At 42.6% G+C, this 27,920-nt stretch overlaps 1 protein-coding gene across 1 annotated transcript in view; it reads left to right on the forward strand.

The window, feature by feature from the left end:
* srpk1b (SRSF protein kinase 1b) overlaps nt 1-27,920 on the forward strand; it is a 91,899-nt gene that overhangs the window by 52,659 nt on the left and 11,320 nt on the right. The window contains exons 4-10 of the mRNA XM_084317229.1: nt 3,201-3,309; nt 6,262-6,349; nt 8,012-8,099; nt 9,394-9,500; nt 12,476-12,641; nt 14,459-14,484; nt 14,637-14,841. Of these exons, the coding sequence (XP_084173355.1) occupies nt 3,201-3,309; nt 6,262-6,349; nt 8,012-8,099; nt 9,394-9,500; nt 12,476-12,641; nt 14,459-14,484; nt 14,637-14,841 (789 nt within the window). The remainder of the gene's footprint in view (nt 1-3,200; nt 3,310-6,261; nt 6,350-8,011; nt 8,100-9,393; nt 9,501-12,475; nt 12,642-14,458; nt 14,485-14,636; nt 14,842-27,920) is intronic.

A 27,920-nucleotide genomic window follows, 5' to 3' on the forward strand; every position in this document is an offset into this window, starting at 1 on the left:
CAAGTGTGCTTTTGAAATACGATGTGCTTTATAGCCCCAGACAAATGGCAGAAGTATAGTGTCTATCTGTTTAACCTGTTCCACCCCAGGTGAAAATCTGCATAAAATGTATACCTAGGTAAATGGAATATTGCTCCACTTCTACAAGGGCTATTTGCATATTCTTGGTATCTAGGAACATCTATGGACCTCAATGAATGTATTCTCAGTGTCAGAAATATTGTGTCTATTACTAGGCTTGCTTAAATTCTGATGAAACAAAGGAAAATATGAATTATGATTTTTCTTTTCATCTTTGACAGTGAATAAAACCATGATAATAATGACCAAACTTAAAAAACTGCCACTGGGCTAATTCAGTACCCTCTTGAGATCATGTGTACAAAAGATCTAAGGAAATTAATAAAGGGAAGATGATAAAATTGAAGGTTTTGTATATACAGTACTGAATTCTCCCATCCGGACCAATGCAATTTGAAATATTATTATAGAATATATGCTTATACATTACCTTATTATAGCCAATTCGCACATTTATATATATATATACATATAGTATCTTTCAAATGGCCGAGTTCAATTTGGATATAGTATCACCAGGCATGCGTAATAACTAGGGATGCTCGATATTGGCTTTTTTACCGATACCGATATTCCGATATTGTCCAACTCTTAATTTCGATACCGATACCGATACCGATATCAACCGATACCGATATATGCATGGTTTCCCCCCAAAAAAACTGAATAATTTCAGGTAATTAATAATTTCACTGGATGCATTCAAAAGGCTTTCTAAATGTAAGCATTATCTGTGCAAAATATGATAATTAAAAAAGTAAAAATTAACATTACATATCTCTTGTTGTTGAATTAAACCAACATGCATACTTTTGACAATAAATAAAATAAGAATTGGTTCTTACTTGCTTGCCTGGGTAAATAAAGGCTAAATAAACGTAAAAAAAAAAAAAAAAAAAAAAGAAAATTTTTACCGATATTTTCCGATATCACATTTTATTGCCGATATCGGCCGATAATATCGGTCGGCCGATAATATCGGACATCCCTAGTAATAACATATACAGTTATTTAATGTAATCGACTGTACTTTTTTATTTCTCCCACAGTGTAATCATTCTGTAACTAATTTCAGATCTGATTCTTCCTACATGATTACAATAGTGTGGAGAAACTGACTGCGTTTCAATATTTGTCAAAAACGTTACCTTTTGTAGCTTATTATCGCGAATCATAACAATTATTGATATGATTGCTTCAGAACGCCGAACTTTGAACGTCCATAGCTTTGTGTAGGAAGTGTAGTTTTGAGAAACTCCGACACTGGCAGATAGCTGGCGAGGCGATCTTCAAAATGGCCGCAAAACAACTACAATTCCCATGGTTCAACATTTCCATTTCCGGTTCCGCATCAAAAACGCGACTGAAAAATAAAACCTTAAAATGATAAAAACTCACTTTTAACCTATTGCTAAACTATTGCCAACCTAACGTTTTACATTCTACATGTATTTGTGACATAGTAGTGATAATAATACTTGAAAACGTTTGATTTTAAAAAACGCAAATTTATTGCATCACTCATAAAAATATTAATATATGATAATAATGTCAAAAAGGGGTCGGTACCGACCCCGTGGGGGGGAACAGGTTAAAGAAAGAGGCAGTCAAAAAAATAGGCACGCTCTGAAAAAGATAAAGGAACCTGGGGAGAACCACCATTTTTATGACATTCACACAGCATTCATTACTCTGATAAAAATAATTTGGTGTCTGACAGCTTGAAGTTTATCATGATGATATGATAACTTTATTTGAGGAAGCTCTTGGTACCCAAACTCCTGTATCCAATAATAATAAATATATCTGATAGAGGGTAGACGGGACCCGTACTGTATTGTACCCATTCTGCAATCTGTTAATAAAGTGTTTAATCAATCAATCAAACGTCCCATAACTTCCTCTTGTGGGCGTGGCTGGTGGTGACAACCAGGTGACAACTTTACTGAGCCAATAGGCGCTTTGCGCAAGGATAGCAAGTCGTTCCCCATCATGGATTTGCGTGGAGCAGTCGGGTGAGCGGCACTGTGGAGCCTCGCTCTGAAGGCTGTGCGTGGCTTGCTCCCATGCGAGTTCCGCGCCTCGCCTCGTCAGATTTCCAGAGCAAGTCGGACAACATTCTAACTGTCATGCAACGCGCTTGGCGAGGCCGTAGTAAAAACTGCGCAGATCCGCGTCTGCCTCGCCAATCTCGAACACGCCTAATGCCATGGCGAAAAAATGAAATATTGATTTAAAAAAACGGCTTACGCTGTTGTTGCCGTTCAACGCATGGCTGCCAAAAACGGCGTAACACATTTAGACATTACAGATAAAAGTAACGTTACAAAATGGTCAGATAAAACATTTGCACACAGAAACTGTGGTTACAATAGGCTTCACCATAGCCTTAAATACATTCAGTGGAATGTTATGCAATGACTTAAGTCAATCACCTGACCTGAATGCAATTGAGCATGGGTTTGACATGCTGAAGACAAAACTGAAGGGAAAATGCCCCAAGAACAAGCAGTAACTGAAGACTGTTGAAGTAGAGGCCTGGCAGAGCATCACCAGGGACCAAACCCAGCGTCTGGTGATGTCTATGGGTTCCAGAAATATTAAACATGACTATTTTATTTATGGATTGTTAGTTTGTCCAATTAAGTTTGGTCCCATTTTAAAACCGGGGGTGCACATGTAGAAACTGTCGTAATTCCTACGCTGTTCACATGATTTGGATGTAAATGCCCTCAAATGAAAGCTTTTTTCATTTCAAGTCCATTGTGGTTGTGTTCAGAGCCAAAGTTGTGAAGATTATGTCGATGTCCAAATAGTTATGGACCTGACTGTACATACATACGCACATGCACAAATGCATACACACACACATACACACAGAAGTGACAAGTGTACACAAGCACACATAGACAACCCCCCCCCTCCCCACACACACACACATACACTAGGGTACGCATGCATGCATGCATACACACACGGACACACACATATTTTCTTGAATAGTGGCAGACAGTTGATATATTATATGAGATACTGTCTATATTCCTCCCAGTTATCGACCCCCGACTTTAGGCTGTAGTAAATATATGTGTGTGTGCGCGTGTGTGTGTGTGTGCCAGGCGGATACTACCATGTGAAGATCGGGGACCTCTTCAACGGGAGGTACCATGTGATCCGGAAGCTGGGCTGGGGACACTTCTCCACCGTGTGGCTGGCCTGGGACATACAGTGAGTCACCCCCCCCCCCCCCTGCATGGAAGGTAGTGTCTAGATCCCATAGCCGGGAAGACCGTTTACACATTTATTATTTTATTTATTCATTACATTTGTAGGTTGTGTGAATGGTTAAGGTTAAAGATCCCCCTCCACACATGTTTTTAAATACTTTAACCTCTTAAGCCCGAGCGGTCCGCTACCGGTACAAGATTGATATCATGCCATAAATCCATTTCTACAGAATGTATGAATTAATGTTTTTTTTTATGTAGCCAATAGTAAATACCATAACCCTGTTAACTCTTTCTGCACCAAACATGAGAATTCTCGTGTTTCAAATCCAACCGTTGAGCGCCAAAAACGAGTTCTTGTTTTTAGATAATTTTTTCTTTTTTTCGATGTTCCTATTCTAAACACTCGTGCGGACCTGCCTGTGTCTCCCTGGCACTGCTGCCTATGTTATAATTGCAATAGAATAGAATCCCGGCAGGTGGCAGTATCGCCTACCTTTTGAACTGGGTCTCGGTTGTCTTTCAGTAGTGAGGTACCTTCGGTAGGGCTGTCTTAAATACTTCGAAGCTACGAAGCTTTGTTCGATGGGCATGGGATTCGAATATGAAAAAAAAGAAATTGCAAAATCAACTCTACCTCTCTTTGTTCATTACAACAAGCAATGCCGTTTGTTATTTAAGATGAGGTCGGACTCGGCACTGACAGATTTGTGTTCATTGTGCTGCTTTTTTAAAGCCTCAAATGACTGCTTACAATATTTCATGAAAGCAAAGTGTTTAGTTTGTCTAAGATTTAAAAAGGTTTAAACTTTACAGCTCCGAAAAAGTTGAACAAAGTGCTGTACAAGTCCCACAACAATTTTTTTTTTCTAATTTAAAAAAAATAAAAATGTCGAAGCATCGAATTAAAATCGAATCTCGGCCCCGAAGCTTCGAATTCCAAAAAAAAAAGATGGTTCACTTGGTGGCTGATACAACCTGTGGTGTCTGAAGTGGGAAAGCAGATGGGAGAAGCAGACGGAAGGGATTAGACAGGGGAACATATATACTGGTGCTGCAGGCAGCTCTCTGCACTGCCCAGGTGATTCAAATTGGGGTAACGACCTACCCACTCCACCCTGCTCTTTGAGTCAGAAGACTCCCCATTTGCAGGTAGAGTGGGGGTCGTCACAATATACCTTTTTGATTTTGACATAATATAGGTTTCAGGCGAGCAACCCAAACGATTTGCGCATATGCATATAACACGTCATATCTCACCATCTAGAAAATGAGATTGGATTATTTTGAAACGGGGCGATGTTTAGAGTGGAATAGCGCACAAACGAAAGTGTGTAGAAATTAACTGGGTTGTCCATGTTGGACTATAAATAGTGCCTGTCAAATGAGCCATACTATTGTCTCCATAGCTATAATATAGAATATACGATGGGTCCGCAAACATCGTGCAAATAATCAATAACGCTGGCGCCAGGGAGTAAAGATGGGAAAACAGCGTGGCAGTCAATGAGTTAAAACGGCAGTAAATTATATATTTTCAGCACTACGTTTGTGTACGATTGATTTTTTTATTTTAAGTGTTATTAGAGAAATATGAGTTTATAGAAATCTCAGTGCATCGAGTTGGAAAAAGGCGAGGATTGACACAAGGACTTGGCGCAATCTAACTTGAGTAGTCTTTTGAGAGAAGACACCCAGGGCTTTCGATGGGCTTTCAAACAAAAAAGAAACTACACTTCCCAACTCACACCAGCCCCTGTCAATCATCTGACTTTTTGTTTAACAAGTCTACATTTGACTATATTAAACCTGTTTTTACCAAGTCTACATTTGACTGAGTACATTTATTGATCCGGGAAGATTCTCCCCCACAGAGCAATAATACACTTGAGGTTGTGATCTACTGTCACCACAGAACACCAGTGTCACTGTCTCCTGGATTACTGCTTAATTAGAAAACGGATCACAGGTTTTGATTAACACTTTGAGCGCCTAGAGGTCGCTGTTTACCTTGTGGTAAGAAGGCCAGCACTTTAAATAATATGGGTGGGTGCGGTGTTTGCAGGGCTAAAAACTATATTAAATATTATAGCTATGGATCTAATAAACACATCGATTGTCAGTGAGTTTCTTCCGGTCAACATGCAAAAAACATAATTTTGTTCATACATACATTTCCGTTTTATACCGTGGTGAGTATGAGTATAGTTTTAGAGTGATCCTGTCGAATCCCAATAAACTCCAGCTAATGGCGCTTCAATGCATTTCCCTAGAAATCGTGCCATTTGTCGCTTGATTTATGAATCGTTCTGAAATAAATGCTAGATTATCGGTATTATGTTTCATCATGCACGCACGGAAGCGGGGGAGGAAAAGTCTCCCCTCCGTGCTTTGGTCGGCGCCAACGGCACGCACACACACACACAGACACATACAGACACGTTGTGATCGTTACGAAAAAAACATCGGATTAACCCAAGATTGGTAACATAGAGTCCTTACCTCACATCTGATGTACTGCAAAAATAATAATCCAATTCCTGATCGCCATTCCAAATATTGATTGTGGTCGTCTTTCCAACGTTTCTCAACCTAAACACATGAATCCCGGTTCTCCAGTGTCCCCAAACTGTGTGTTATAACCACTCCCCACGCCCAAGAAGGAAAACCCGGACCGCACTTTTTAGATCGATGCACAGAGGGATTCCAATGATGTGCAATACCGGCCGCAAGGCGTTATGCGGCGGTATTGGCCGTTTGCGATCTCAGAGCCATTCCCAATGATAACATCAGGCTGGATGGATGAATTATGAATGGATATAGCGAATAAAAGAAATAACGATTAAAACCCAACTTTTCTCGTGATTGGCGCTCAACCACCTGCGAGATAACCAGACTTTTTTTCGTCATTGCCGCCCAATGAGTTAAGTGTGTGTGTGTGTGTGTGTTTCAGGGGGAAGCGCTTTGTGGCCATGAAGGTGGTGAAGAGCGCGGAGCACTACACAGAGACGGCTCTGGACGAGATCAAGCTGCTCAGATCGGTAAGTAAATAATCATCTCAGGGACACAGATTTTGACCCGTCGGACTGCTCTACGCTCTGATTTAGACCGCCAGACTGCTCTACGCTCTGATTTAGACGTCAGACTGCTCTACGCTCTGATTTAGACCGTCGGACTGCTCTACGCTCTGATTTAGACCATTGGACTGCTTTACGCTCTGATGTTGATTGATTGTTGACGGTCTGATTTAGACCGTCAGACTGCTCTACAAGCTTTTCACCTTCATCTCTTTAACTACAGGGCCGTCCCCTCATAGTAGATTATAGGCTTGGGTGGTATAATTTTTTTCATACCGTCATACCTTGCTGACATAATACCCCGGTATGGGTATTATGACAGTATGACTTTCATTTTCACCAGCGAGCTAAGTTAACAATATACTCGTTATCACCATACATAACTCTTACGTATATTGAAACACGTTGACATTAGGGCCGTTCTTTCAACCTAAAAGTGCACTTTCTTCAACCTCGAACCTAAATTCCTTAGCGACCGTGTTGCCAAAGTAAACAAATCAGCGCGCACATTCGAGACACACAGATATGAAACGAGTCATACGGAACAAATAACGTATAACGGAGGCTGAAATTGGAGCAATATGACTCACAAACTCACGACAGTAGTACACAACTACACATACAGACGCACAAAATTGATTCTGCATTTAAGTGATAATCAAAACCCAGCTTAAGCCGTTAAACCCCTGTAGTGAATCGCGAAGCCAATACGCACGCACACACAGTCGAACTGGAACGCTTTACCAAACATACACTCCCCAGCATTCATATCTCGTACGTTCATCTTCCAATCGCTTAACCATAACATAACTTACTTACCGGTACCCAAACAACGTCCCCCCGAGTCCACAGTCATGCACAAATCCATTTCAAAAAGTTCCGTTTCCCGATTCCTCAATCATCCAATGTCTGGAAGTGGGCCCATGGTCCATCCATTCGACCTTAATAAACGGACGGCCATCGGTCCATAACCGCATTATATAGAAGAATAAGTCTTTATTTCGCGTGCAGATTAATACACACACGAGATGAAAGACCCAAAGGAACACGCACGTTGCGTCATCCTGCTCTGCTGAGCTCTGACTGAGAGAGGGAAAGACAGACTGCCCTGCCCTCTGCTGGCGCGTGATGTGCACTACAATCAACTCCGTGTCAGTGTAATAGAAGGAAACCCATTTGTGATTTGGCGCACAGTCTGTGACGTCACGGTATTGAGAATCATACCGGCGGGATTTCGAAATACCCTGGCATACCGTAATACCGTCATACCACCCAAGCCTAGTAGATTAGTCCATTAATCTCCTTTTTATATAAAGAACTATACTGTTATAGCTCAGTTTAACAGACTCCTTTTAGATAAAGAACCATACTAGTATAGCTCAGTTTAACAGACTCCTTTAGATAAAGAACCATACTGTTATAGCTCAGTTTGTCAAGACTCCTTTAGATAAAGAACCATACTGTTATAAACAGCTTGCCCCCACATTTACTTCCGGTCAGCTGATACTAGCAAACACTGCAACTACACCTGGGGCCTTTTAGAATGTTCATGTTGTCAAGACAAGGTCTATAGACTTTGTATTGTACCTTGGTCTGAACAGTGTGTGTGTGTGTGTGCCCGCCCAGGTCAGAAACACAGACCCCAGTGACCCCAACAGAGAGATGGTGGTCCAGCTGTTGGACGACTTCAAGATCACCGGCATGAACGGAACTCGTATCCTTTAAGGTTAACCTCCGCTTCACAGTCCTGGTCAGTCGGCCATCATATGACTGCGGCCAGAAGAAGCGGCCCGTCTGCATGCCTTCTCAAAATGTCATCTGCAGTCGGTTGCCGTTGTGTCACAAGGGTGAGAGTATGTATAGGTAGAACTCTGCAGACAATAACCAAACCAGTTAGCAGGTCGGGAGCAGGAAGGGAACATCTAGCAGAGTTGAAGGTTGGGAGGAGCAGATGGGGAACATCTAGCAGAGTTGAAGGTTGGGAGGAGCAGATGGGGAACATCTAGCAGAGTTGAAGGTTGGGAGGAGCAGATGGGGAACATCTAGCAGAGTTGAAGGTTGGGAGGAGCTCTCTGGAGCAGGAAGGGAACATCTAGCAGAGTTGAAGGTTGGGAGGAGCTCTCTGGAGCAGGAAGGGAACATCTAGCAGAGTTGAAGGTTGGGAGGAGCTCTCTGGAGCAGGAAGGGAACATCTAGCAAAGTTGAAGATTGGGAGGAGCTCTCTGGAGCAGGAAGGGAACATCTAGCAAAGTTGAAGGTTGGGAGGAGCTCTCTGGAGCAGGAAGGGAACATCTAGCAGAGTTGAAGGTTGGGAGGAGCAGGAAGGGAACATCTAGCAGAGTTGAAGGTTGGGAGGAGCTCTCTGGAGCAACAAGGGAACAGCAGAACGGTTCAAAAGGTCAAGGAATACGTTGACATTTTGAACTCTATTGTTATTATTCGCCACTTGATACATGTGGGTACTACATGGGGGGGGGGGTTATATGTCCTTATCTTGAGCACACTAAGGCAAATTCCTAACAACCTCTGGTTGAAGTGGCAATAAACAATCTTGATCACATGAGAAAGAAAAATGTTGCTTAACGGTCCCTAAAATATTCCAACTCGTTGGCATTCCTTACTGAGACCATGGGACGCCGTTAGCCAGCTGCTAGCTTATTTCCTGTAGTGTGCCATCATTTCACTATCATGCTGAATGCTAATTAAGTGTCATGTGGTGAAAATTAAGTGGCTACACTTTTAAATGTCATCCCTTTAATAGCTCGGTGTCCTGCCCTCTTCTCTCCCAGTCTGTCCGTGACTGCTTGTTGTACTCATCCCAGGCAGAATTGCTGCTGCTTGTATTCATCCCAGACGGAATAGCTGCTGCTTGTTGTACTCATCCCAGACGGAATAGCTTAATAGAATGAATCACGTGTAATTGCCCCCATGGGCTTTACAAGTCGAGGAGAAACATCAATAGATCCAGAAACAAAAGAGTAGTTGTGTTCTTAACCGAGCCTCTCCAGACGTCTGTATGGTGTTTGAGGTGCTGGGGCATCACCTGCTGAAGTGGATCATTAAGTCCAACTACCAAGGCCTCCCCCTGCCCTGCGTCAAGAGCATCATACGACAGGTAGGACCGCCGTCCCTCCCGGCAGATTATGTCTGAGGAAATAGGACGATGCACAAAGGCGTCTCTCTACTCCGTCTGTCCTGTGATGTGTCCTGACGTCTCTACTGTCTGTCCTGTGTCCTAACGTCTCTACTGTCTGTCCTGTGTCCTAACGTTGCTACTGTCTGGCATGTGTCCTAATGTATCTACTGTCTGTCATGTGTCCTAATGTCTCTACTGTCTGTCCTGTGTCCTAACGTCTACTGTGTGTCCTGTGTCCTAATGTATCTACTGTCTGTCCTGTGTCCTAATGTATCTACTGTCTGTCCTGTGTCCTAACGTCTACTGTCTGTCCTGTGTCCTAATGTCTCTACTGTCTGTCCTGTGTCCTAATGTATCTACTGTCTGTCATGTGTCCTAATGTATCTACTGTCTGTCCTGTGTCCTAATGTCTCTACTGTCTGTCCTGTGTCCTAATGTCTCTAATGTGTGTCATGTGTCCTTACGTCTCTACTGTGTGTCCTGTGTCCTAACGTCTCTACTGTGTCATGTGTCCTAATGTCTCTACTGTCTGCCCTGTGTCCTAATGTCTCTACTGTATGTCATGTGTCCGAATGTCTCTACTCTGTCTGTCCTGTGTCCTAACGTCTCTACTGTGTCCTAATGTCTCTACTGTCTGCCCTGTGTCCTAATGTCTACTGTATGTCATGTGTCCGAATGTCTCTACTCTGTCTGTAATGTGTCCTAACATCTATACTGTCTGTCCTGTGTCCTAACGTCTCTACTGTGTGTCATAACGTTTCTACTGTCTGTCCTGTGTCATAACATCTCTACTGTCATGTCATGTGTTCTAACGTCTCTACTGTCTGTCATGGGATGTGTGTGTCCTAACGTCTCTACTGTCTGTCCTGTGTCCTAATGTATCTAATGTATGCCATGTGTCCTAACGTCTCTACTGTCTGTCCTGTGTCCTAATGTATCTAATGTATGCCATGTGTCCTAACGTATCTACTGTCTGTCCTGTCATAATGTATCTAATCTGTGTCATAATGTCTCTAGTATGCGTGTCATGTCTAGAGCTGCCGCGGTATCGGTATTACCGCGGTATCGCTGTTACATCATGCCCACCGCAGCGTTGGGCTGAATACCGGCATCACCGCTGTTTTTTATAATATTATTATTATTATTACGCTCTCGTTGGGCTTGCGGCTCTGCAGATATACCCTACTTCTCTGTCGAGATTCCAAGCGACCCTATTGGGTACCAGAAAAGTCACATGAAACATTGCAGACCACTGATTGGTCAGAAGAGAGACGCTTCACACGTTGGATCGTCTTGCAGTGCTTTTACTTCCTGAATCTCAGCCATTGATCAGAGCTCAGTCACAACACGGCTAATATACGTTAGCTCCCACCGGAGACCCGAGTGTATTACCGACGTACCGTCGCTCCTCAGGGAACGAGGCATAATGATTTTACTGCAACGAAATGTTATAATAAAAGCCCTTCGTTCTATACACTTGTCTGATTGAAAACTTTATTAACAGACCGCAGAATGGGTACAACTCGGCACGCTCTGAGCAAAGAAAGGAACTTAGATATTAATTGAGTAACGCTTGCCTTGCTATGTGGTCCGGTAAATACGAACGTGTAACTATACTAACGTTAATGCCACAAATCGAATGCCTTTGTAATCATAAGTAGTAACGTTATAATAATAAGAAGAAGAAAGGGTCGGGGGGGTAACCGGCGGGCGCGACACCGAGGGGAGACTTCGAATCAGTGTTTCACTTTTAATAACGAATGCGTGCATGCCGAATCCCAAACAATATTCATGCTGCAAAGTCATCCTCTAAAGATAGACATTTAGACTAGAGGCAGGCTATATGCTATATAAAGAGTAGACTACAAAAAAATGCATTCAAACTTTTTTTTTTGTGTGTGTGTGCGGTAATACCGCGGCGGTAGGAAATATATTGCAAATGTGTGCGGTAAGGAAAACATCAATACCGCGGCAGCTCTAGTCATGTCTCTACAATGTGTCCTAATGTCTATTATGTCTCCTAACGTCTCTACTATGTATCCTAACCCTGTGTCCTAATGTCTCTATTGTCTGTCCTGTGTCCGAATGTCTCTACTGTCTGTTCTGTGTCCTAATGTCTCTACTGTCTGTCCTGTGTCCTAATGTCTCTACTGTCTGTCTGGCATGTGTCCTAACGTCTCTACTGTCTGTCCTGTGTCCTAATGTCTCTACTGTGTCATGTGTCCTAATGTATCTAATGTATGTCCTGTGTCCTAATGTCTCATGTACAGAGTATTTTAGGGTGATATTTAGTACTTTGTAAATAAGGCTGGCTAGGATAATTAGCTTGCACGGCGCTATTTTATAGTTTACGTGCCGAGTGGGTGTGTGGCGTAAATTCTGAGGCCACGGTTATAGTAGTGTGGGGTATACGGTGGACGTCGTTGCAATGTATTGGGGCGGAACAGAGTATTTTAGGGTGATATTTAGTACATTGTCATGGGATACACCGCTTGCTCTGGCTAACTGCTAACGTGCGCGGACTGATGACGACATCAACTCGAGACATTCGCAGCAGCAAAACAAGTCTATTAATAGCCCGTCCATCGGCGCCGGGCATAAGAAGTTAATTAAACTTGACAGACATTATATCGACGATAATTATCAATATCGAGTTATATGAAAATAATTTTATAATTTTATCGCGATAACGTTTTTGGCCATATCGCCCAGCCCTAGTCTCTACTCTGTCTGTCCTAACGTCTCTACTCTCTGTCCTAACGTCTCTACTTTGTCTGTCATTACGTCTCTACTTTGTGTCATAACATCTCTACTCTGTGTCTAACGTCTCTACTTTGTCTGTCCTAATGTCTCTACTATGTGTCCTAACGTCTCCACTCTCTCCCGTGCTTCAGGTGCTACAGGGTCTAGACTACATCCACACTAACGTCTCACCCCTCTCTCCCGTGCTGCAGGTGCTACAGGGTCTAGACTACATCCACACTAAATGTAAGATCATCCACACCGACATCAAGCCGGAGAACATCCTGGTGACCGCCAACGAGTCCTACGTCAAGAAGATGGCCGCAGAGGCCACCCAGTGGCAGAGGACCGGAGCCCCGCCCCCGTCTGGTTCTGCAGGTCCCGCCCTCCCCCCTTCTAAGCTCTTTGGTTTGATTGACATGTGACTGACCTTGTCTACTCGGATATGTCAGACGGTGCAAAAACACACTTCCCGTTCTCCAAACTCGCACGCACGTGCTCAGTGTTGTGATTGATGGGCCTGTCCTCCAATCAGAGGATTGTGCTTTCGATTGATGCGTTTCTGACTTGGGTGCTTAACTTAGTCACATGTCACAGGGGCGACAGTGGCCCGGGAGGTAGAGCAGTCGTCGGGTAATCCGGAGGTTCCCGATTCGATTCCCGGGCAGCACGTCGAAGTGTCCTTGAGCAAGACCCCCTAACTGCTCCCGACGAGCAGGTTGGGCACCTTGCACGGTCGCCTCCGCCGTCGGTGTGTGAGTGAGCCGCTAAAATGTGAGAAACAAATTTGTAAAGCGCTTTGGATAAAAGCTGTTATATAAATGTACCATTTACCATTTCCAAGACTCTTCCTTTTATCAATAGAAGACTTTGGTGTTTTTAAACTGAAGGTTTCATCACATTACCATCTGCACGTCATCACACTCTTGACGCCTGTAGACACCATCACACTGAGACGTCTATTTGAAGATGTGTGTGTGAGTCACCAGCAGACTGCTTACTGAAATAACACCAAGTGTTTGACTTCTCCTGGTCCTCAGTATTACTGCAGAGGCTGTCGGCACAGCTGTGCACGAAGCAGTGTGTGTACACACACACACACACTCTCGCACTCTGGTCCTCGTGTCACTTCAGGAGGTAGAGCGGTCGTCTGATAATCGGGAAGGTTCCCGGTTCGATTCGCACTCCTCCCTGCAGCGTGTCGAAGTGTCCTTGAGTGAGGCCATGTTTAGACATGGCCTCAGGAGAGAGTCTGAACAGAAACCGCAAAAGTCGTCTTGCGGTCTCACTTTTAATGTTGCGTTTAGACTAGTGTTTTGGGATGGAATTCTGCGTGCAGACGAGGCTGTAAAGACTCGAGACGACGGAGCCCCGCTGTCACACGATTGGTGCATATGTCACATGACCAGAAACGTCAGTGGCCAATCAGATCGCGCAAACCGAACGCGGAAGTGCAACTCCGTTAGGGAAAATATTCACGCAACCCATACGCTACATTGCCTCAGGTTGTTGAGACAACCAGGCATGCTGTGAAGACCCGCCCTACTCTGCCTCTGATTCGCAGACTGTGGGTGGGGGAATGTGATTGGACCAAAGCAGACTCACACAGACAGTGGCTCCAGTCACTAATAGTTGCGATAGCCGCTCGACTGATACTTGTGTATTTAAAAGTACTGCCAATGTAGCCTTCAGGTGATCTCCGTGGATAGCGAATCAGACATGCTTGTTCGCTTTGTTTACGCTTCTAGGCTACTGGTGCATGCCTCTGACGTAAGCAGTACGCGACGAGAGCCTTGACAACCCTTTCGTCATAGTTTTATGCGGTTTGACTGTTCAGATGATAGCGCGAAGGTGTATCGTTTCTAGGATTTCCACCCAGGAAGGTGGTCTCACTTTTTTGCGGATTCTCAAAAACGCTGTTGCCGTATAAAAAAAAAGGCACATCCGGAAAAAAAAAATTCTGATTCACCTGCTAGCGTTTCCGTCTAAACATGGCCTGAGACACTTAACCCCCTAACTGCTCTCGATGAGCAGGTCGGCACCTCGCACGGTCGCCTCTCTGCCGTCGGTGTGTGAGTGTCTGAGTGAATGGGGTGAATGTGAGGCATAAGTTTGGATAAAATCACTTTGGATAAAAGCTGTTGTATAAATTCAGTTCAAGTGGGACGTGATGTTGAGTTTGTCTCTCCTTGCAGTGAGCACGGCCCCAGAACCCAAACCAGTAAGTTACCACCATACTCCCATCAATATATATATATATATATATATATTATATCCCCCAAAAATAATAATTCCTAAGAATTGCAGTTTGGTTAGATTGCATTGCTGTTACAATTCACCTGTCATCAAAATCCTGTTTCTTCTCCCCCTCAGGCAGCCAAGATGTCAAAGAACATGAAGAAGAAACAGAAGAAGAAACAGAAGAAGCTGCTGGAGAAGAGGATGCAGGAGATAGAGAAGAGAGAGGAGGACATCGAGGACGAGGAAGAGGAGGAGACCACAGACGAGCTCACGTCCTCCTCGGCTGCCATGTCCACGTCCGCCACGCTACAGGACATCTCTCTCCACGACGCCACAGGTTAGAGAGAAACACACAGTCAGTTTGTTGTAGTCCATCACATCCTGCCACAGGTACATAATCGGTTAGAGGAATACCTACTCAAACACAAAATACTGTTTAAGTATCAGTCACGATTCAGAACCGCTCACTCCACAGACTCATGTCTGATTGATCTTTTGGATCACATAAAAATGGAGATAGAGGAAGGGAACTACACCGGTATGGTCATGCTAGATCTTCAGAAGGCGTTTGATACAGTTGACCATCAAATTTTACTCGTGAAACTAAAATGTATTAAAGATGTTGCAGTAAATTGGATTGGATCCTACCTCACAAACAGAACAGGTGTGTAAAGTGGGAGAGGCTCTGTCCACAGTTAGCGAGGTCACATGTGGGGTACCACAAGGCTCTATTTTAGGGCCTTTCTTGTTTTTAATAATTAATAATTAATAATAATTTAATCAATGACATGCCAGCAGCAGTGTCATGTAGAGCAATGATGTATGCAGCCGACTCCACATTACTAGTATCAGGAAAATACACAAAGATTATTGAGGAAACTCTCAGAGAACTATCTCTAGTTAGAGACTGGTTGATCAACAACAAACTGTCACTACATCTAGGAAAGACAGAATCCATCCTATTTGGCACAAATAAGAGGCTCAAGAAATGTGAGAAAATCAAGGTACAGTGTGAAGGAAACATAATCATAAGTGGCCTTTCACAAAAGCTTAAGAACAAATTACAGGTTGCACAGAACAACGTCATTAGATACATGCTAAATGCTCCTCCCAGGACTCATATCGGTCCCACAGAAAGGAAAAGAGTAGGGTTATTACCAGTCGAGGATAGAGTCAAACAATTAAAACTAAACCACATGTATGATATAGTTGATGGTAGAGCCCCACCGTTAGGGATGGGTACCGAATTCTGTACTCTTAAAGGTACCTACCGAAACACGTTGGTACTACAGAGTATCGATTCATGTGAGATCCAACGGTGCCTATTGTCTCTCTTTGGGTTCTTTGTGGTTACGTTCGTAACCTAACGTGTTGTTGTGGTGATGTTTTCCAAATGCGGCTACAGTCGCATAACGCTCCAGCTGCAGGGAGGGGCTGAGCAGTACCCATACTTTAGTTTAAGAAGCAGCTCTTCAGTCCTGCATTCTACAGCCTGTGATAACTCCTCCTGGGAGTCGCGCTGTTCTATGTAAACTCTGTGAGCAACGCGTCCAATAAATGTGTCTTTAACACTTTGAGTGCCACGCCGGGTTTTCCTTTTTACCCCCTGAATGCCACCATCGGCGCCAATGTTAACGTTAATATCGCCTAATCTATGTTTTAAATTATGTGTCTAATCTGCCCATCGCATTATCAAAGACTATTTTCCAGTCAGTGCTGTCAAGGCAGATTGTTTTTTTATCGCGTCATTTCCGTTTCAGAGCATTTAGAAAAGCACCCGTTTTCAGATAAAAAACAGCCCATTCTGGACCATTCTATGAAAATCGTCTTTTACTGGAATATTCCACAACGTTGATATTTGTCTGCCTTTTTATGAATCGTTTTCAAATAAACGCTAGATGATCAATATTATACGTGCACGCAAGCACATTCGGGCCGCGCACGGATAATCGCCGCGTTGATTTCCTCTCGGACTTTTACAGTGAAACCGAAAGAGTCCATTTCACACAACGGCCTATAACTTCATCAAAATTTGTCTGATTATCCTAACACTGATAACATAGAGTCCTTACCTGACATCAGATGGTATCCAACTAGTATATTCCAATTCCTGATCACCATTCGAAAAAATCAATAAGTGTATAGATCCAACACGATACAGTAGAACTCCATGATCAGCGAGGCTCAGAGGATCCAGAATGAACTCTGGTAACCCCGGCTGGATCAGTGGACTGGAAAATGTGGAGTACCGGATTTCTTTCCCCATCCATTTTCATTGAGTCCATTCCAAAATCCCTTATGTCATCTGGGAGACGACAGGGGGCGCTTTTTTCCACAATGATCGCCGGCGCCGCTCTGGTATACTCGGGTAGGCTCGGGTGATGCAATATGATTTCAGATCGCTAAAAAAAAAAAAAAAAAAAAGAAACGGGAAATCTCGTGAGTGGCTTTCCAACCACCTATAAATAAACCCGAGATATCTCGTGTGCGGCACGCAAAGTGTTAACATGCTTTATATCCTCGCCATTACTACAGTATATGCCCGTCGCGGTTAAAAACATTTTTATTTTTATTTTTTATAACTTTCTTTTTAAACTTTTACATAAGCATTACAGTTCAGGTTAAAAACCTTTTTAACTAACGTTAGCTGCTAACTAAGTTAAGCTATACGCTTCCATTCCTCTTTCACTCGTAAGCTACGTCATCCCCCGCTAAGAGTCATGGGAGATGTAGTAAATACAACAGTCCTTCCATGTAGGCTAGAACACCGTGAATTATGACTCGGTAGCCACGACAGTAACATCAGTCTGCTCTTCCTCCCTCTCGTGTGTGTGTCTTTATGCAGATATTTATGCAGTTTTAAAGCACCTTGGCTTTGTTCTGAATGCACTTTGTTGTAGTTATCCTACAGAGAAAATAAAATCCACTTGACTTGAATGCACATTTTGTTGTATGCAAAGAGAAAATGTTTAAATTGTACAATCTTTCAGCAGTCAGTCTGGAATTAATGTATGCATTCAAAAGTGCTCAATAAATGTTTTATGGACCCATAAGTGATTATTAATATTATTTAAGTTAAGTTTTGCCATACTCATGTCTTTTGCCATAATTAGGTAGCAAAAATAAAATAAAAAACTATATATATATCAGGGAGGGGCAACTGGCGGCCCGCGGGCCGCATGCGGCCCTCACCGACGTTCCATGCGGCCCCAGACCAATATTAAAAAAAAATAAATAAATAAAAAAAAAATTATATTTTATTTTTTTTATTTTTTTATTTTTTTGTATTGTATTCGACTAAGAAGAGTTGGCAGTCAACTATGACTCCTTTCGATCGATTAGTCGACTATTTGACTAATAGGGGTCAGCCCTAGTGTGCACATATTCAATGCTGTTGAAAGTGCCGTGCAGCAATATGGGGGTTTTGATAAACTGTCGGCTGTTGTTACCGATGGATTCGCCGGGCTTCTAAGGCAGAGTGGCGTTGAGTGTCCAATGCTGCACTGCATTATACATCAGGTAAGTTCGCTAACATAATTTCCATCTATTGTGCGTCACTATAATGACCAATGCGAGTCGAGTGTAGTCAAATTATATGCGAGAGTCGTTAAATCGTTTTTCTTTTTTTTTATCTGATATAGGAGGCTCTCTGTGCCAAGAAGCTTGAATACAGCCATGTTATGGATTTGGTTACCAAGGTTACCAATCTAATTTGTGGAGGCAACAGGTCACTAAACCATAGAAAGTTTGTCTCCTTTTTGGAAGAGATGGACACTGATTATGGCGACTTGCAGCTACACACAGAAATCCGATGGCTGAGCCGTCGGAAAGTACAGGAGCGACATTGAAACACTGCAAATGCAATTCAATGATCGGTTTGAAGATTTCAACGGCATGCAGTCACGGATAGCGCTGTTTGCCGGCCCCCTCACCGCTACGGTGTCAGAGCAGCCCCCACCGTTGCAGCTTGAACTGTGCGAGCTACAGTCGGATCCTTTTTTTCAAGCAAAGAGAAATGAGAGGGGAATTTCGTTTTGGAAACTGCTACCTGAGCCCCGCTTCCCACTCCTCAGGGGGGAGGAGATGATGAAGAGGTGTAGAGGGGGGGAAGGAGATTATGAAGAGGTGTAGAGAGGGGGGGGAGAGATGATGAAGAGGTGTAGAGAGGGGGGGGGGATGATGGAGAGGTGTAGAGAGGGGACCATTATTATTATTATAACCATTATTGACCCACTGTGTGGCGAGGGTGAATGTCATGCCAGTTTGATTAAGGGTCAATGGGAGGCATGTAGTATTGCACTTTACTTTACTTGCACTTTACTTGTTTACTTTTGTAGTGTTCAGATAACACTAATAACACAAACACAAAGCAGCATTCCTGCTGCATTTCACTACAACAGTAAATCAAAAGTGCAATAATAAATGATTTTGTTAAATGTATAAACTTGTATCCTGCTACTAAACAAAACATTCCTGAGTGCTTCATATCCATAACATGCATTTCAGTGTTATAATGTTTTGTTTAGTAGCAGTATAAAAGTTTATACATTTAACAAAATCATTTATTATTGCACTTTTGATTTACTGTTGTAGTGAAATTCAGCAGGAATGCTGCTTTGTGTTTGTTGAGCAGTGGGCTTTAAGTTCATACATTTATTTTATTAGAAGATAATTGATCATTTTTGTATATATTTGGGGTTACAGCAATACTTTTAAATTCAGCTGTTTATAAATTCATAAAGTTGAAATTGCATTACTAAATGCATTTGAAATGGAATAAAAACGAAGTTACAACAAATTATAATTGTTTATATACCTTATTTATCACATATGTGACTATTATGGGCTATTTGAGTGATGGGGTACTACTGGTGGGACTGCCGATAAACAATGCGGCCCCCCAGATTGATTGTGGACATTTTGTGGCCCTCACCATATACAAAGTTGCCCACCCCTGATATATATCATATTCAGCCTTTTGGCATTCGGTTTCCGGCCAACTGTTTCCTATTTTCGGTATTCGGTTTTGGCCAAGAATTTCCCATTCGGTGCATCCCTAATAATACATTATTTATTTATTAAATATTAAGTTTTGATTTTTTTTTTTTACAACTGGGGTAGATATAACATTTTTAGAGACTAAAGTACAGAAAAAAGGTACTGTTGGGTACCGGTATCGGTTCAAATGTGAAAGGTACCCATCCCTACCCACAGTACATGTCCTCAAATGTGGACGTGGTAAGAAATAAACGCCACCATAACACAAGAGCCAGCATTATGGTCTGCTGTGTTCCTGATGTAAAGAGTAAGACGGTCAGAAATTCATTATTTTACACTGGTCTCTCCATATGGAACAGCCTGCCTTTGCACATCAAGCAAAACCAGACTAAAGCGTTTTTTTTAAACAAAGGTAAAGGCGCTTCTTTGGGAAGAAGTGTAGGTTTGACATTTAAAAAAAAATCCATCTTCTCTTAGTCTTAGAAACGTATTTTATGTCTTGTTTTATTGTTTGTTTTTATTGGTATTGTGTTTTTACTGTGTTTTTTTGTTTTCCATCAAGGACCACTTTGGAAATAAGTGTTTTAAGTAATGCTTTTAACCTATTCTCCGCCAATCACGTATTAAGGCGGGTTTCTCCGCCATGCGTTGTCTGCCAATAACTCCGTAAGGCGTTTTTTAGATCAATATTTCATATTTTCGTCATGGTATTCATATTTCACGGTGATGCTGTCTGAGCCATCACAACTCTGCAATGCTTCAATACCGCCACCTGGTGGCCGATCGGCGAGTTGCCAAACCGGAAGTGCCCATTGTAGATCGGTCCGTCCCCTATTTTCGTCTGGCCACTCGCTTATTGTCCCGGGGTTCAATACAGACACAGTCGATATGGACATTTGCCATAACTCAATAATCAACATGATTTGGACGTGTATTAGTAATATACAAACCGGAAATGGATAGCATCGATCAACATCCCTTAATTGGGATCTGTTTGCTCCACTCTCATCGCCCAACGCTACGAGGAGACTGGAGTGAGTTTCAGCGTTTTTCTTTACCATTTTCTATACAAACTGCTCTGATCAATATATCACCCATACTACATAAATCATTTAATGTCGGTCATTGAATTATAAACGACACCCCCCTCCGTTCACCCGCAGATCAGTCATGATGTTTAGGACCATGTACAGTTGAAATTTTTTATACAACGTTGATCGGTATCAAACTGCATTTGATCATCTAATATATGCATTTATACCTACCGTACTTTTCGCACTATAAGCCGCACCTGACTATAAGCCGCAGCAGCTAAATTGAATGATGTGTACATATATAAGCCACACTGGACTATAAGCCGCAGGTGTTTTAATGTTTAATTACCATATGTAATTAGCATTGGGACACAATACTGTCGGACAAATAACAAGAATTAACTCATTTACAAGTTGTATTAAGTTTAGCAAATAAGGGAACAGATAAATAACATTTCAATGCAGTCAAAAAAGCTATATTTTGATTTTAACATTTTCGGGTTTGGTCACGTCGAGTCACATATAAGCCGCACCGTTATATAAGCCGCAGGGTCGAAAAATGGGGGGGAAAGCCGCGGCTTATAGTCCGAAAAGTACGGTATATCTCACGTTCTATGAAATACTGCAGAAAACGATAAAAACATATTTATACTCTAGTCTAGACGGTATTTTAGTATGAATGTGTGAATGAAAAAGTAAAACGTTCCTACATCCTGAACGATAGATAATTGATGTTGAATGGGCCATAGTAATGTCAATTTAGCAATACAATTTAAAAGGTTATAGCCCTGCAAAGAAGGTGAACATCTCCATAGACTTATAGCGCTGGCAGAGAGGGTACAATGATGGGTACAATGCCCAGCAGAGTGCAGGGTCACTGTTGTGTTGTGTATGATACTGTGGTTTTCCTAATACAATCAAATCTAATCTGACAAGAAAGGTAAACAAAAATGCCCTAGTGAGAAAATGAAAACAAAAGATGGGTTTAGGGTCTTTGTTATGTCTCACACAAGTCGAAAAGAACCTTGGATATGTCATATCTCCTGGCCCTTTGGCTGTTGTTTTAAGAAACACTGTCAGACTGTCGCCCAGTGACTTTGACTAGTTAAAGCTTTGTACAGAGAAATATGCATCTATAACAGAACTATGGACATGATGATATTTTCCGATCACAATAACATAGTACAAATAATCACAACCGGGAAAAAACAGAGCTCTGCCACCAGCTATATATACACACAACATACCCAAAAGGAAGAGAGCGAACTGAACAAAAAGGGGACTATATATAAGGTTTGGGAATGCTTGATTGCTGATTGCGAACAGGTGGTGATGATTACTGAAACCAGGGGTGCATCTGAGAAAAGGATGAGTAGAAACAGAAGAGTGAGACAAAACGGAACCAAACAAGATATGCAGACATACATAAACCCCTTACATAACAAAGTGAATGGAACAGATGTGATTCCATGCTGAAGGAGTTATTATCTCCGGTAAGCACTACATTTAAATAGATCCTTCTGCAAAAACACTTTACAGATGTGTTAAAATCAATTAATCAATAGACCTGTTCGCTGTATACAAACATACCATGTTCGAGCCAATCAGCAATACCAACTGAGTCATGTGACTAAGTTGCCCCCTACCTGCGCTAAAAAAGTATGACGGGGTTCTATGAAGAAACCATGACACTCCCCTGACTAAAGGTAGTTTCAAATAAAAACTGCTGTATGTAATTTTGCCAGATCAGCATGGCTGTGAGTGTCTTTCACCTTTTACACATCTAGCTTTGGCATGGATTGATTGTTTAGATCGCTAGCATGGCTAACAAATGCAAATATATTGTAGTCTGACCAGGATTACCTTCCTTTTGCCCCCTTGATGCGTGCGCACACAGAGTCTGGCGTGAACAGGTCTATTAGTCAACACACCCTATGACTTGTTCAGTCAACTTAACACTTTGAGTGCCAGCCACGACAATTGTCGTTTTATCAGCCCCCCCATTGAGTGCCGACGACGACAAATGTCGTTTTATTTTTTTTATTAGCGATCTGAATTTCATCAACCGAGTCTCCCGTTGGTACAGCAGCCCCTCCAGGAGCTCAGATGGGAAAAAAGCGCCCCCTATCGTCTATCCCTGTGTAACTGCAGGTCAGTCGATTAGACTGACCTGGGATCTGTAGATCTGTAGAGGTGGAGCCAACTGGCTCCATTGTGCTGGCGAGCCATCTGATCAAGAGGGATCTGATCACGAGACGGAAAGCAGCCTGGAATAGATATTTACAGCAGCCAATAATCAATCAATAAGCGTGATCGATATTTGGAATGGCGATCAGGAATTGGAATAATCTTTTTGAAGAACATCTCAAGTTCAAGTTCAAGTTCTTTAATAGTTGTCATACAGAAGTACAGAATACTTTCATACAAAATGCTTCTTACTGTTACGCTCCAGAGACTGTGCTAGACAAGATAGTATCAAATAACATAATAACATAATATAGCATGAATTTAGAAGAAGAAAATGAGGTCACAGTGTTCGGTATAGACATATGTACAATGTTCTGAGTTACCATATAATATACAATACACAATACTATGCAGTGTACTAATGTACAGTACTATCTAGTGCAGGGAGGGGCAACTGGCGGCCCGCGGGCCGCATGCGGCCCTCACCGACGTTCCATGCGGCCCCAGGCCAATATAAAAAAAAAAAAATTATAATTTTTTTTTTTTTTTTTTTTTTTTTTTTTTTTTTTTTTTTTTATTGTATTCGACTAAGAAGAGTTGGCAGTCAACTATGACTCCTTTCGATCGATTAGTCGACTATTTGACTAATAGGGGTCAGCCCTAGTGTGCACATATTCAACGCTGTTGAAAGTGCCGTGCAGCAATATGGGGGTTTTGATAAACTGTCGGCTGTTGTTACCGATGGATTCGCCGGGCTTCTAAGGCAGAGTGGCGTTGAGTGTCCAATGCTGCACTGCATTATACATCAGGTAAGTTCGCTAACATAATTTCCATCTATTGTGCGTCACTATAATGACCAATGCGAGTCGAGTGTAGTCAAATTATATGCGAGAGTCGTTAAATCGTTTTAAATCATACAGCCATGTTATGGATTTGGTTACCAAGGTTACCAATCTAATTCGTGGAGGCAACAGGTCACTAAACCATAGAAAGTTTGTCTCCTTTTTGGAAGAGATGGACACTGATTATGGCGACTTGCAGCTACACACAGAAATCCGATGGCTGAGCCGTCGGAAAGTACAGGAGCGACATTGAAACACTGCAAATGCAATTCAATGATCAGTTTGAAGATTTCAACGGCATGCAGTCACGGATAGCGCTGTTTGCCGGCCCCCTCACCGCTACGGTGTCAGAGCAGCCCCCACCGTTGCAGCTTGAACTGTGCGAGCTACAGTCAGATCCTTTTTTTCAAGCAAAGAGAAATGAGAGGGGAATTTCGTTTTGGAAACTGCTACCTGAGCCCCGCTTCCCACTCCTCAGGGACTTTGCCCTCTCTATGGCCAGTATGTTTGGGAGCACATACATACGTGAGAGCAATTTCTCAAACATGAAGCACATCAAGTCAAAGGAGAGAAACAGGCTGTCGGATGAAACATTATTTCATCTGATACAGATTGCATGCACAAACATTGAAGTTGACATTCCTGCTATTGTGCGCCAAATGGAGAGACCACAAGTGTCTCATTAAAGACAGGGGGGGGAGGAGATGATGAAGAGGTGTAGAGGGGGGGAAGGAGATGATGAAGAGGTGTAGAGAGGGGGGGGAGAGATGATGGAGAGGTGTAGAGAGGGGGGGGGGATGATGGAGAGGTGTAGAGAGGGGACCATTATTATTATTATTATTATTATAACCATTATTGACCCACTGTGGGGCGAGGGTGAATGTCATGCCAGTTTGATTAAGGGTCAATGGGAGGCATGTAGTATTGCACTTTACTTTACTTGCACTTTACTTGTTTACTTTTGTAGTGTTCAGATAACACTAATAACACAAACACAAAGCAGCATTCCTGCTGCATTTCACTACAACAGTAAATCAAAAGTGCAATAATAAATAATTTTGTTAAATGTATAAACTTGTATCCTGCTACTAAACAAAACATTCCTGAGTGCTTCATATCCATAACATGCATTTCAGTGTTATAATGTTTTGTTTAGTAGCAGGATAAAAGTTTATACATTTAACAAAATCATTTATTATTGCACTTTTGATTTACTGTTGTAGTGAAATGCAGCAGGAATGCTGCTTTGTGTTTGTTGAGCAGTGGGCTTTAAGTTCATACATTTATTTTATTAGAAGATATACAAAGATAATTGATCATTTTTGTATATATTTGGGGTTACAGCAATACTTTTAAATTCAGCTGTTTATAAATTCATAAAGTTGAAATTGCATTACTAAATGCATTTGAAATGGAATAAAAACAAAGTTACAACAAATTATAATTGTTTATATACCTTATTTATCACATCTGTGACTATTATGGGCTATTTGAGTGATGGGGTACTACTGGCGGGACTGCCGATAAACAATGCGGCCCCCCAGATTGATTGTGGACATTTTGTGGCCCTCACCATATACAAAGTTGCCCACCCCTGATCTAGTGCAAAGCAGAAATGGGATGAGGTACAATTTTAGGTACAATTTACAGTAAGGTGTACGAGTTGTAGTGCAATCCTTCATCCATAAATATAAAGTGTGGGGAGTGGGTGCTACAGTGTGTTTGTTTAAAGTGGGTGTGTGCTATAAGTGTGTGGAGTGGGTGCTACAGTGTGTTTGTTTAAAGTGAGTGTGTGCGTGTGGATGTGTGTGCTATGTGCGTTTGGTGGTTGTTGTTGTGTAGTGTTCATTCATTGTTCGTTTAGCAGCCTGATGGCCTGGGGATAGAAGCTTCTTCTGAGTCTTTCTGTGCTCGCCTTGAGACTCCTGTATCGCTTGCCTGACCGCAGCAGTTCAAAGAGGCAGTTGTTCGGGTGACTGGAGTCTTTAATGATTCTCTTAGCCTTGCCCTTGCAACGCTTGTAGTAAATGTTCTGGAGGGTGGGGAGCCCCCCTCCAATTGTGCGTTCGGCTGAACGTGTCACTCTTTGTAGTCTGCTTTGGTCTTGTGCAGTGCTATTCCCAAACCAGGAGGTGATGTTGCCGGTCAAGATGCTCTCTATTGTACATGAGTAGAAGTTCTTAAGGATCTTCTGGCTGACTTGGAACTTCCTTAGGCGCCTGAGGAAGTAGAGGCGTTGTCGTGCCTTCTTCACAACACTGTTAATGTGTGTGGTCCATGTCAAGTCCTCGGATATGTAGGCTCCGAGGTACTTAAAGCTGTTGACTCTCTCAACCGGTGCCCCGTCGATGCTGAGGGGGCTGTAGTCCTTGACCCCCGACCTCCTGAAGTCCACAATCATCTCCTTTTGTTTTGCTGACGTTCAGGGAGAGGCTGTTTTCCTGGCACCATCCCGCCAGGACCTTGACCTCTTCCAGGTAGGCCCTCTCGTCGTTGGCAGAGATCAGGCCCACCACCACTGTGTCGTCAGCAAATTTGACGATTGTATTGCTACTCCGCTGAGCCACACAGTCGTGTGTGTACAGGGAGTAGAGGAGGGGACTCAGAACACAGCCCTGGGGGGCCCCTATGTTGAGGGTGATGGATGAGGAGGTGCAGTTGCCTGCTCTCACCACCTGGGGTCTGATCTAAGGTAAGGAGTCTATGTTACTAGTCTTGGGGTAATCGGAGCTGTATTCACTGAGATAACAGCGTGTCCCTATGTATGTATGTATGTGTGTGTGCGTGATCTTGAGGAAACGAGAGAATAGATTTTTCAGCCCGCGTCTATAGCGTGCATAAGTACACATACTATCGATAATCTAGCGTTTATTTGAAAACGATTCATAAATAGGCCGACAAATGACAACGTGTCTAGTGTATTTGAGAATATTCCAATAAATGCCGTTTATGGGGGAATCTTTCAATTTTCCGAACATTTTCGAGAGAACGATAGCTTTTCGAAATGCTATAAAAAGGATATGAACCGATTTAATAAAAAAAAAAAAAAAAAAGTTGACTGCAAACAAGTCATTGATAAGCGACGGGCAGATTACACACATAGCCATAATTTAAAACATAGATTAGGCGTTTTTTATTCTAACATTGAAGTGGATGCTGGCACTCAACAGGGTTTTCAATGTTAACTGGCCGGCACTGAAATTGTTAAGGGTTTTGTTAGTGGAGGACTAGGGCTGGGCGATAAAACGATAACGATAAATATCGCGATAAATTATTTCCTCGAAATAAACATGAAACGTGGTCGCAAAGTTTCGATATATCGATTTTCCAAGTTTGGCTCCATTCAGCCTCGGCTCAGCACACTCACTAACAACAACCAACGTTACGTGATGACGTGCTTACGCACCACAGCTCCAGATGTGCTACTGTTTTGGTTTAGGACTCAATGCTGCTAGGATAATTAGCTTGCATGGCGCTATTTTATATATTTACGTGCCGAGTATGTGTGTGGCGTGAATTCTGATGCCACGGTTACAGGCCATGTGATCGGCGGGGCCCGGATCGGGCGGATTGAGTGTTTTAAAATGAGTCGGCGCGACGTCCGGAGCGAGAGTTCTCCTCCGCTCCAATCCACTCCAGGCCGCTCACAGTGGTTTAACACTGTTGATGTAATATATACATGCAGTACAATGCCAAAGCAACAGATGGCGATGTACAAACATGAAGGCCATTTTCAACCAATGAGAAGGGTGAACCTGTGATATCCTGTTCAGGCTTTGTCACTCACTCCTGTTAGAAAAAGTATCGACGCCATTGTTGTTGTCGTTAGCTTACATGCTAACGTTAATGGCAGCGACCATAGCATTGTGGCTCGGCTAGCCTATCATCGCTTAATAGAGCTAGTGAATGGATAAACAACGTTATTTAACATTGCAGAATGGGTACAATTACAATGCGGCTCAATACAAACAATTGTTAAGGGGCCCAGGGGGTGTAGACTGTTGTAGTTTGAGCTAATTTACACCATGCTCCCAAAAAAAAAAAAAAAAAAAAAAAGTCTGCCGAGCGATCTGGAGCGGGGAGCGCTCGATTCAAGGTGAGCGGGGAGCGAGCGGAGAGCGACTTGGGGGCGGGGTCAACATGAGCGATTAGCGGAGCGGACCAAGCTTTAAAGAGCGAAGAGAGGTAATTTCATTGGATATGCACTGTAATTAATGCTTGTATATCTTATCGTGTGTTGTCATGTTTGTTTATATGTTTGTTTAAAAAATAATAAAAAAAATAAAAATAAAAAAAGCGAAGAGCGGATTTCTCGGCCGCGCTGATCCGCTCACGTGGCCTGCACGGTTATAGTA

The sequence above is a fragment of the Notolepis coatsorum genome (assembly GCF_963971535.1).
Source record: "Notolepis coatsorum genome assembly, chromosome: 6".
Taxonomy (NCBI): domain Eukaryota; kingdom Metazoa; phylum Chordata; class Actinopteri; order Aulopiformes; family Paralepididae; genus Notolepis; species Notolepis coatsorum.